Genomic DNA, 11,150 nt, shown 5'->3' with positions numbered 1-11,150 from the left:
TATTCTTACCTAGACAATCTCAGGGACAGAGGACCCTGGTGGGCTACCGTCTATGGGGTCGCACAGAGTCGGATATGACTGAAGCGACTTAGCAGCAGCGGTGGGGCTCTCCTGTCCTGAGCTCCTCTCTACCAGCTCCCCGTCCTCTGAGCCCCAGGCAACCCGACCCTACATGTGTATAAATAGAGGCACTAGGTCTCCATGAAATGAACCACCCCCATCCCCATCCCTGGTGCTGCCAACCATCCCAGCTGCTCCCAGGCTTGGAAACACCCTGGCCAGCTGGGTTCCTGCATGGCCCTGTCCTAGGAGCTGCTGAGGCATGAGGGAGGCAGCTGAGCTGGCCTGGCAGAGACCATCTGGGCTGGGAGTGGGGGGAGGAACATGTGCCGTGGGCATGTGGGCCTGGGCACGTGCTGGGAAGTTGCCCTCCACGGGGCACCTGCTGCATGGACAGCCCTGCAGAGGCTCCAAGGTTGATACATGGTAGACACCGAGGAGACCCAGGGGGCCCATGTCTTCACGCCCAAGCCTGGGCAAAGGGGGATGGAAGGGAGGACCTCGTGGCCAGGGCCAGCTGCCCACTCCCGCATCCCAGGACACAAATGGCAGCAGGAATGACAGGCCTGGGAGGGCCCCAGTGCCCCTGGTTTACACGCATGGCCCTCAGCTCCCTCTGTTCTGCCCCACTGTGGCCTCTAGAGAAGGAGCATCTTCATGATCTCCCCTTTGGGGACCACGGCAGCTAATGAAGTCCAGGCACAGCTGCCCAGGTTAGCTAAGAGGGACGGCGCTCCTCAGAGACAAGCACTACATGGAGGCAGCACTGGTTCCTGAGAATAGTGTAGCCCAGGGTCATAAGCAGAACTGAGAAAGACACAGGAATAGAATCTCGAGCAAACACTGGGGGTGCCCAGGGGGCCTGCTATAGAGCCTCAGACGCAGCAGCAGTGGGCAGATGTCAAAGGTCAAAGGGCATGAAGGAAACTACGCTCTGGCTATCTTTAGGCACATCCTGGTGCTGGGAACAGGTGTCCCAAGGCGGCATTCCCTTCCACAGATGGGCTAGCCAGCAGAGCCTGGGGTCTGGGAAGCTCAGTCGCAGCAGGGGTTCTGGGACCTTGGGATTCAGGCTCTCTGTGTTGCCTAGGTGGATCCCACATCATCCCTGCCTGCCCGCCCCCATCCTTTCAGGGTCACTCCAGAGAAAGCCAGCGAGTCCTCAGAGGGTTTCTTAAGTTTCACAGGATTCAGAATCTCCATGAGGGAGGGGCAGAGCCGCACTCCTCTTCCTGTTACAGGCCCATGGCAATTCCAACCCTTCTGCCAAGAAGGAAGCCAGACTTGATCCTATCATGGCATCTACTCCCCCCTAGCAAGTATGCGGGTCTGGAGACCTCCGTCTCTGCCCACACCTGAGCACTCAAGAGCTCAGGCTGGCTCAGGAATACTTTGAGAAGAAGCCTTATTCATTCAGACTTGGTCCAATCAGGAGTGGGCCAGACCAGAGTGGTCCTGAGGGGCTGGATACTGGAAGTTCAGGACCAGGCAGGAGAGAGGGTCCTGAGCCTGGGGCACAAGTGTGTGGCTGCCTCCCTAACAGCATTTCTCTGGACCGAGGACTTAAGAGTCCCAGAAATCCCTGGTGAGAGACAGGGCTTGTTTGGGGAGGGCTCAGCAAGAGACCCGAGGTCGTCAGTCTCTCACTGAATGAGGATGGCGACAGGAGAATCCACGTGGGGAAGGGAGGAGTCAAGGGCAGGCCATGCTCAGCCACCGGCTTCCTCCTGGGCGGTTGCCCAGTCTCACTGCTTCTTGAGGCAATATCCCTAGAGAAGGAATACAACGACCGTCCTTGGGTATTTTCCTGGCTTCTGATTCCAGACCTGGCCTGCTGCATCCATCCATGAGCCATCCACCCATGAGCTGGCCCTGCTCTTGCCCTCTGCTTCACACCACCTCTCCTGGGCTCTGAGGCAGTGGGCAGTGAAGAGCCGTGACTTGGGGAAAGGGGAGAGGGATGTGTCCTGAAAGATCTCACAAGAGGATTCAACATGAAATGTTGTATGCTATTTTTCGAGTGGAAGAAGAGAAAAATCAGTCTCTGAAGGCTCCTTGAGCAGCCCCTACTGAATGCTCCCCCTAGCAGGCAGAGTACAGGATGAGGGTGCTGGGGTGTCAGCCACAGGACAGCCCTCCCGGCAGGACCGACTGCAGCCTGATCTCCAGGGCATCTTGTGATGAGGGTGCGGGGTGTCAGCCACGGGACAGCCCTCCCGGCAGGACTGGCTGCAGCCTGATCTCCAGGGCATCTTGTGATGAGGGTGCGGGGTGTCAGCCACGGGACAGCCCTCCCGGCAGGACTGGCTGCAGCCTGCTCTCCAGGGCATCTTGTGATGAGGGTGTGGGTTGTCAGCCACGAGACAGCCCTCCTGGCAGGACCGACTGCAGCCTGCTCTCCAGGGCATCTTGTAACGAGGGTGGGGACTGTGCGTCCTGCCTCCCAGCATGCCTTTTGGGCTCTGCAGCAGAATCTGCCTGCTGTGGGCTCCGAACCGCGTCAGTATCTAACCTGCTGGGTGAGGGGCTGCCTGCCTGGGCCTGCGATAGCCCTAGCACTCAGGGGTCCTGGCAGTGCCAGCCTCGGGGCCCCGCAGAGCCTCCTAGGCCCCCCTGTCGGGGCCAGCAGCTGACAGCAGGCCCCAGAAGGGACAGATGGTGCTCATGACCCCCACCCCTTCGCTACTGTCTGGTCCCTGTACTCACCAGCATCCCTTTGGCACCTTTTCCTTCCATGGTGGTAGTGGCTGAGGGGCTCTGGGGTCCCGGATCACACTCACAGGCTTTGTTTCTAGCACCTTTCGGAGTACAGGCCTCCAGAGCTGTGGAGAGAGCAGAGAATGAGTCTAGGACATGGCCTGGGGAAGGCAGGCAGGACGTGTGTGGCTCCAGGACAGGCAGTGCAGGCCCCAGACCACTGCTGCTCTTCCCCACCGTCCTGTTCCTTTCTGAATGACCCTCAGTCCAGTGCCTACCTCACTCTCCTCCCAACCCTTCCCCTGAAACCTTTGGTCTCCAGGCTTCCTGTCCCAATGCAAAGGTTTATTTTTGACTCTCCAGATGCCCAATTCTATTTAAAAAAATAAAGAACACAGAACTGGGACAGGGTCCAATCCCTTCATTGTCTGTGTGAATGGCCTCAACCCTCTCCTGAAGGGGAGTCAGCTTGGGTCAGCACCTGCTCCCCCGCCTCGCCCCAGCCCAGCGGCCAGGATGGGCCTTCCCTATCCTGATGCTGCTCAGCCTGGGCTCCCGGCATCTGGAGTTACATCACTCACTTGGACCAGAAGCTCTGGGCACAGCAAACACAGCATGTGCATGCACGCCTCCACGCCCTTGCTCAGGCGGCCCCCGCCGAACACCTTCCCTCCTGCTCCCCAGGTGAAATCCCACAAACCCTCTGGGACCCAGCTTCAGCGTCACTTCTCCTCTGCTGCTCTTCCTGACACGGCCCCCCTCCCCTCCAGAAGGAACAAAGTGCTTCCTCTTCTGTGTTCTGTGCTACCAGTGTTCTTATAAACTCACTCGAGACATGTTTGCTTATGTCTGTCCACTGTGGGGTGGGCAGTTCCCTGAGGGATTGGATGTGTTTTACTGACTCCTCTGTGCCCTGCTCACCCTGCCCTCAATCCTTCCCAGCATAAGAGTGTTTTCAAATGAGTCAGTTCTTCACATCAGGTGTCCGAAGTATCAGAGTTTCAGCTTCAGCATCAGTCCTCCCAATGAATATTCAGGACTGATTTCCTTTAGGGTGGACTGGTTGGATCTCCTTGCAGTCCAAGGGACTCTTAAGAGTCTTCTCCAACACCACAGTTCAAAACCATGAATTCTTCAGCACTCAGCTTTCTTTATAGTCCAACTCTCACATCCATACATGACCACTGGAAAAATCATAGCCTTGACTAGATGGACCTTTGTTGGCAAAGTAATGTCTCTGCTTTTTAATATGCTATCTAGGTTGGTCATAACTTTTCTTCCAAGAAGCAAACAAGTGTCTTTTAAATTCATGGTTGCAGTTACCATCTGCAGTGATATTGGAGCCCCCAAAATAAAAGTCTGTCATGGTTGTCGCTGTTCCTCATCTATTTGCCATGAAGTGTTGGGACCAGATGCCATGATCTTAGTTTTCTGAATGTTGAGTTTTAAGCCAACTTTTTCACTCACCTCTTTCACCTTCATCAAGAGGCTCTTCAGTTCCTCCTCACTTTATGCCATAAGGGTGGTGTCATCTGCATATCTGAGGTTATTGATATTTCTCCCAGCAATCTTGATTCCAGATTGTGCTTCATCCAGCCAAGTTTTTTTTCATGATGTACTCTGCATAGAAGTTAAATAAGCAGGGTGACAATATACAGCCTTGATGTACTCCTTTTCCTATTTGGAACCAGTCTGTTGTTCCATGTCCAGTTCTAACTGTTGCTTCCTGACCTGCATACAGGTTTCTCAAGAGGCAGGTCAGGTGGTCTGGTATTTCCCTTTCTTTCAGAATTTTCCAGAGTTTATTGTGCTCCACACAGTCAAAGGCTTTGGATAAGTCAAAAAAAAGCAGAAATAGATGTTTTTCTGGAACTCTCTTGCTTTTTCGATGATCCAGCATATATTGGCAATTTGATCTCTGGTTACTCTGCCTTTTCTAAATCCAGCTTGAACATCTGGATATTCACAGTTCACATATTGCTGAAGCCTGGCTTGGAGAATTTTGAGCATTACTTGACTAGTGTGTGAGATGAGTGCAATTGTGTGGTAGTTTGAACATTCTTTGGGATTGCCTTTCTTTGGGGTTGGAATGAAAACTGACCTTTTCCAGTCCTGTGGCCACTGCTGAGTTTTCCCAGTTTGCCTACATATTGAGTGCAGCACTTTCACCACATCACCTTCTAGGATTTGAAATAGCTCAACTGGAATTCCATCACATCCACTAGCTTTGTTCCTAGTGATGCTTCCTAAGGCCCACTTGACTTCACATTCCAGGATGTCTGGCTTTAGGTGACTGATCACATCATTGTGATTGTCTGGGTTGTGACAATCTTTTTTGTACAGTTCTTTTGTGTATTCTTGCCACCTCTTCTTAATATCTTCTGCTTCTGTTAGGTGCATAGCATCTCTGTCATTTATTGAGCCCATCTTTGCATGAAATGTTCCTTTGGTATCTGTAATTTTCTTGAAGTGATCTCTAATCTTTCCCATTCTATTGTTTTCCTCATTCTATTGCATTCCTCAATGCAATTTCTTTGCATTGATCGCTGAGGAAGGCTTACTTATCTCTCCTTGCTATTCTTTGGAACTCTGCAGTCAAATGGGTATATCTTTCCTTTGCTCTATTGCTTTTCACTTGTCTTCTTTTCACAGCTGTTTGTAAGGCCTCATCAGACAGCCATTTTGCTTTTTTGCATTTCTTTTTCTTGGGGATGGTCTCAATCCCTGGCTCCTGTACAATGTCACAAACCAGAATGTGGTCCACTGGAGAAGGGAATGGCAAACCACTTCAGTATTCTTGCCTTGAGAACCCTATGAACATTTTGAAAAGGCAACAAGATAGGACACTGAAAGATGAACTCCCCAGGTTGGTAGGTGCCCAGTATGCTCCTGGAGATCAGTGGAGAAATAACTCCAGAAAGAATGAAGGGATGGAGCCAAAGCAAAAACAACACCCAGTTGTGCATGTGACTGGTGATAGAAGCAAGGTTTGATGCTGTAAAGAGCAATATTGCATTGGAACCTGGAATGTTAGGTCCATGAATCAAGGCAAATTGGAAGTGGTCAAATAGGAGATGGCAAGAGTGAACGTGGACATTCTAGGAATCAGTGACCTAAAATGGACTGGAATGGGTGAATTTAACTCAGATGACCATTATATTTACTACTGTGGGCAGGAATTCCTTAGAAGAAATGGAGTAGTCATGATAGTCAACAAAAGAGTCTGATATGCAGTACTTGGATGCAATCTCAAAAACGACAGAATGATCTCTGTTCATTTCCAAGAAAAACCATTCAATATCACGGTAATCCAAGTCTATGTTCCGACCAGGAATGCTGAAGAAGCTGAAGTTGAAAGGTTCTATGAAGACTTACAAGACCTTTAAAACTAACACCCCAAAAAAATGTCCTTTTCATTATAGGGGGCTGGAATGCAAAAGTAGGAAGTCAAGAAACACCTGGAGTAACAGGCAAATTTGGCCTTGGAGTTCGGAATGAAGCAGGGCAAAGGCTAATAGAGTTTTGCCAAGAGAACGCACTGGTCATAGCAAACACCCTCTTCCAAAACACAAGAGAAGACTCTATACATGGACATCACCAGATGGCCAACACCAAAATCAGATTGATTATATTCTTTGCAGCCAAAGATGAGAAACTCTACACAGTCAACAAAAATAAGACTGGGAGCTGACTGTGGCTCAGATCATGAACTCTTTATTGCCAAATTCAGACTTAGATTGTAGAAAGTGGGGAAAACCACTAGACCATTCAGATATGACCTAAACCAGATCCCACCTTAGGTTACCTTTGGCCTTTTCCCTGGCCAGCAGGTGTCCTGCATAACCTCCTCAGGGCCAGGCAAGTGTGTGACTTGTGACCGTTTCCCTTCACTTAGTCACCCAGGCCAGGTTTCCTGCCTCTCTAGAGAAGTCCCTGCTCATGGCTTTGGTCTTTTGGCGGCAGTCAGGAGAAGAGGGAATGTGATCATACGCTTGTTCTCACTCACCACATCCCTCTCTCCAAGCTATAAACTCTAGACTTATTGTCTTCAAAACTGCCATTCTCTGGCTAACAGATAATAATGACAATGATGACAGTAATGAAGCTTGGATATCATGCCTTCTGGTCAGAGGAGTAAACTGAGGATGCTCTGTCCTGGAGCTTCGGCTACAGGGTGATAGCCCTGAGCAATGCAAATATGGCCCTTGTGTTCAAGGTGCTTCTCTTTCTCAGTGGGAAAAAGACTGCTTGGCAGCTGCTTCCAGGACAATGAGTTGGGTGCAAAGCTTTGTACTTCTCCTGCCTCTGCTGTTTCTGTGAACAGGTCCCATCCATCCATTAAAAAGTACCACCTGAAAGCCTGTGATAGGTCAGGCCCTCAGATAAGGGTTGGGCATCCACATCACCCAGGCACCAGGCCTGCCTCTCACCCACATATGGACCACTGTTGACAAGCTGTCTGTGCCATGGGGGTCAGAATCAGGTTAGCTTGTGATGAAGAGCTTGGACTCTGGGACCTGGAAGCAGGAACTGACTGTGAACTCACTAGGTATGTGACTTCGAGCAAATTACTTAACCTCTCTGACCCTTGGTTTTCTCAGTCTGGAAGATGGGGCTAATTATACTTCCTTTGTACCTTCTGAAGTTTCTGTTTAAGTTTTGACTCTACAGGTCCTCCACTTTCTACTCCCTCCAATCCATTCATCTTCCCAAAGTCCTAAAACCCCGATTCCCTCCAATAGTCTTCCACAGCCAACAGGATATGGCCTAAATCGTTCAGCAGGCAGTTAGGGCTGACCACAGTTCATTTATTCCACAAATATTTATTTTGGGCTTGTTCTGGGCCAGACCTGTGCTGGGCGCCATGAACTCTCCAGTCTCTGGCCTCCTGCAGCTTACAGGCTGGGTGGAAACAGAAACCAGTGAAACAGGTGACTCAAATGCATATAATTAGAGCCTATGATAAAGGATGGGAAAGTGAAAGATCCTCTTAAATCAGAGTCTACACCAGTGGGGCCTGGCCTTGTCTGAGAGTTACAGAGGACTTTCCTGAGGAAGTGCTGTTTAAGAGTCAGAGGGGGATGATTAGGTAACAGTGAGCAACAGACCAGGAAGAGAGATTCAAGCAAATGAAATAATACAGAAAAAGACCAGCAGCCCGGGGCTCAAAGAGTGAGGGAGAACGTGGCCAAAGACTAAGGTGGATGCAAAAGCAGCGTCAGGGTCTTTGGGGCTTTGTTTTGATCTTTACCCTGAGGGCAATGACAGACACTGAAGGCTTTAAACCAAAGTTGTAACTGAGAGGAGGAGCAATTGGTGGTGTGTGCATTTTGAAAACGCCAACCTAGATTAGTAAGGAGAAAGGACTGGAGGGAGGGAAGAGGGGAAGAAAGGAAATTGATTAGGACTAGGCCAGGCCAGGAATGAGGTGATGATGGGGTAAGGAGAGGTGCACATTTAGGGAAAATAGAGAAGGTAACTTTGGTAGGACTTGGTGATGCATTGGACTTGGGGGTGAGGGATGAGGAGGGGTCTCTGGTTTCTAATGGTATAACAGGAAGAAGCCAGTGCCCGTCCAAGAGACCAGAGACACAAACGCCGGGGATGCTGCAGGTCTGGAGTGGGGAGAGGATGAGGAGGTTGGGTGAGCTGGGTTCAAGCTGCCAGTGAGCTACCCAAGGGAGGACAGGGAGAGGACAGTCACAGGACCTGGCCCATCTTTACTGTCTCATTGCTCAGTCTTCCTCTCCTCCAAACAGGACTGTCAGGTCTATCAATTTTAAGGGTCCATCTGGGCCAAGCCTTGAAGTCCTTCCTGGGGATGGAAAGGTGACAAGGTTTTTTCCCTGCCTTCAAGAACCTCACAGTTTAGGAAAAAGATAGAAGAGGAAGCATAATTTCCCATTCACTGTGACGGAGGGTGGGGGGGAAGGGCTGTGGGAGTGGGGAAGGGCCCTTAGTTCTGCCTACAGACAAAATCAGCTGCCTACAGCCACTTATGGCCACCTGCGGGCCATGTGAGACTATCCAGCATCCCCGGAGGGTTCTTGCCTTCATTCCGTTGCTTAGGCAATTCCCTCTTCCTTGAGCACCCTTGTCCCCATCTCCATCTGTATATACACCACCCATCTTCAAAACCTGTTCCAAAGTCATTACCACCAAGAAGCCTTCCTTTCTCTTGCATTTGCAGTCAGTCTTTCCACTGCACCCCCGGTTACACCCAATGCACGCAGTGTGCATCTGATCAACGCCTTCCTCACACGCAGCCATTGTAGCATGGTTAGTTCTGTCCAAATCTGCCTCCCCCACCAGCTGGAGAGATCCCAGGGCAGAAGTGTGATTCTGCTGCATCCTCAGAGCTGGGCACAGTCACAGTGTAGGCCGAGTTAAGGGCGTTTTCTCGCGGTGCTTGGAAACACCTGGGCATGCTCAGTGTCGCCCATTAGTCCCTAGAATCAGTCCCCCTCACCCACTACCCTCCCGTTTTCTGACACTCCCTCACTTTGGGCTTCTTTAACTTCTCAGGCCCTCTCTCCTTCTCCACTCTTTGGCCCGCCAACCTTCTTCTTGCAGCTGCAGCATCCAGCTTATTTCAGCAAAGAAACAGACCTAGGTCTTATGAGAGCTGTCAGAGAGACAGGGACGCGGCTCCTTTAACAGTGGCCAGCGAGGGGGCGTCGCCTGCAGAGAACTAGCCCGAAAGGGGGTGCGGCTCCTTTAAGAAGCGGCCAGTCCACTGAGAAGAGGCCCCTGAACCGCAGGAAAAGGCGAGGTCCCTTTCCAAGCTGTAGCACCGCCTGGAGAGCCCTGATTCCTAGAAGCCGGTACCTTCGCTTTAATTCGGGTGCGAGGTGTCGGGAGTGGCCATTACATCAACCGCCACGTGTGGGCCTCTCAGCGGGTGTGGGCGTGATGACCCCGCCCCCGGCCCCTGCCTTGGAAAATACCGGGGCGCCCAAGTCCCGGCCCCTTGCCCTGCCCCCGGACCGGCTCGGGCCCCTCCCGGCCCTTCGGGAAAGCACCCCCTCCCGCCGGGCCCCAGACTTGCAGTCAGCTCCCTCCCGCCATTGTCTGCGGGGCGCCGGCTGGGGTGGACGGCCCGGACTGTGGGCCCCTCCCCTCACCTGCGGCCGCCCGGGCCGCCCTAAGCGCACCTGGAGTGACGGTTGGGGTGGGGAGGGCGCGGATTCTTCCCGGGAGAACAACAGCCGGAGAACACCGCGGCCGTAGCCCCTTCCCAGAGCCGGGAGCCGCAGACAAGGGCCCGAGGGCACCCAGACTCCCGGGCACGTCTTCCCAGGACCTTTGGGCGCGCAGGAACCCGCACCCGACCGGCGAGTCGGCGGGCAGATAGGGAGGCAGGTCGGCTGGAGGTTCCTGGCGTCTGCAGGCCCCCAGCGCGCAGACCCAACTGGCGCCTCTAACGGACGCTCTGGCTCTAGCGCTACCGGTACTGCCACGGGCCTGCCGCTTGGGTCCAAACCGTCCTCGGCACGCAGCTCTCCTCCTCCAGGAGCAGACCCCCGCGACGCGCCCCCCACCCCCCGCCGCTGCCGTTCCGCCCACTGCAGCTCCTTGGTGACCGCGGTGACACCCAGACGCATGCACCTACCCGACCTTTCCGGCGAGACAGACATCCCCACGCGTGTACCCACACTCATCCACAGATGCCCGCATGCATGCGTGATCACACACACACACTCCGCGCTCTCTCTCGCTCTTCCTGGGGCTCAGCCCCATGGAGCCACCAAACACCCAGACCAACGGCAGGCTAGAGAGAGGCTTGGGTGCAGCGCCCCCTTCCCACACCCTCTTCCCGGCTCCCAGGCGAGCTGCATCCGCCCCGCGGTGCGCCCAGGTGGCTTTCTTAAAGGGAAAGTTCCATCAGCCTCTTGAGGCTCTGTGCCGCCTTGAGTCTGCCCTCCCCGCGGATCTGCTCCTAGCTCCTCCTGAGCTTGTTGTGTTTTGGTTTTGGGCAGGCGGGGGACAAGAGTTTGTTGAAAGTTTGGAGAGTGAAGATGGCTTGGGAGACCTAGCCAAATCCCTCCCCTCTCTGAGCAGCTCCCCTGGCCGCCCTGCCCACCCCCGCCACCCCAGCCACCCCCCCCACCCCATTCTCATCCCCACCCCTGGCCGACTTCTCAGGCTCCTCCTCCCAGGGAATAAATTTACCAGTTGCTCCAAGCTTTCCAAAGATTGGGCCCCATGAACCCCTGGGAGTGGACTCCACAAAGGAGCCCACTGCTCTGCCTCATCCTCGCTGCCCTCCAGCTGGGGCCCTTGGAGGAAGTAGATGTCTCCCCTTGGGCTAGGCTGGAATGAAGCCAGAAAGGCCTTGGGCACTTGGGGTACTGGGACTGGAGTTAGCCTGCCAGGCCCCGGCCTTCTGCAAC

The 11,150-nt window shown here is 53.2% G+C and overlaps 1 protein-coding gene across 1 annotated transcript; it reads right to left on the bottom strand.

Moving 5' to 3' along the window:
• Nucleotides 1–1,219: 1,219 nt before the first annotated feature.
• Nucleotides 1,220–10,497, bottom strand: LOC122684102. Its single transcript, XM_043887963.1, has 4 exons — nucleotides 10,459–10,497; nucleotides 9,912–10,365; nucleotides 2,767–2,882; nucleotides 1,220–1,829 (listed from the first exon to the last, which is right to left on the bottom strand). Exons 1-4 carry the CDS (start codon nucleotides 10,495–10,497, stop codon nucleotides 1,806–1,808), a joined length of 633 nt encoding a protein of 210 aa, XP_043743898.1. The 3' UTR covers nucleotides 1,220–1,805.
• Nucleotides 10,498–11,150: the final 653 nt, after the last annotated feature.

The sequence above is a fragment of the Cervus elaphus genome, chromosome 26 (genome assembly GCF_910594005.1).
Source record: "Cervus elaphus chromosome 26, mCerEla1.1, whole genome shotgun sequence".
Lineage (NCBI taxonomy): Eukaryota > Metazoa > Chordata > Mammalia > Artiodactyla > Cervidae > Cervus > Cervus elaphus.
The sequence above is the reverse complement of the archived record's forward strand: the minus strand, read 5'-3'. Positions and strand labels throughout refer to the sequence as shown.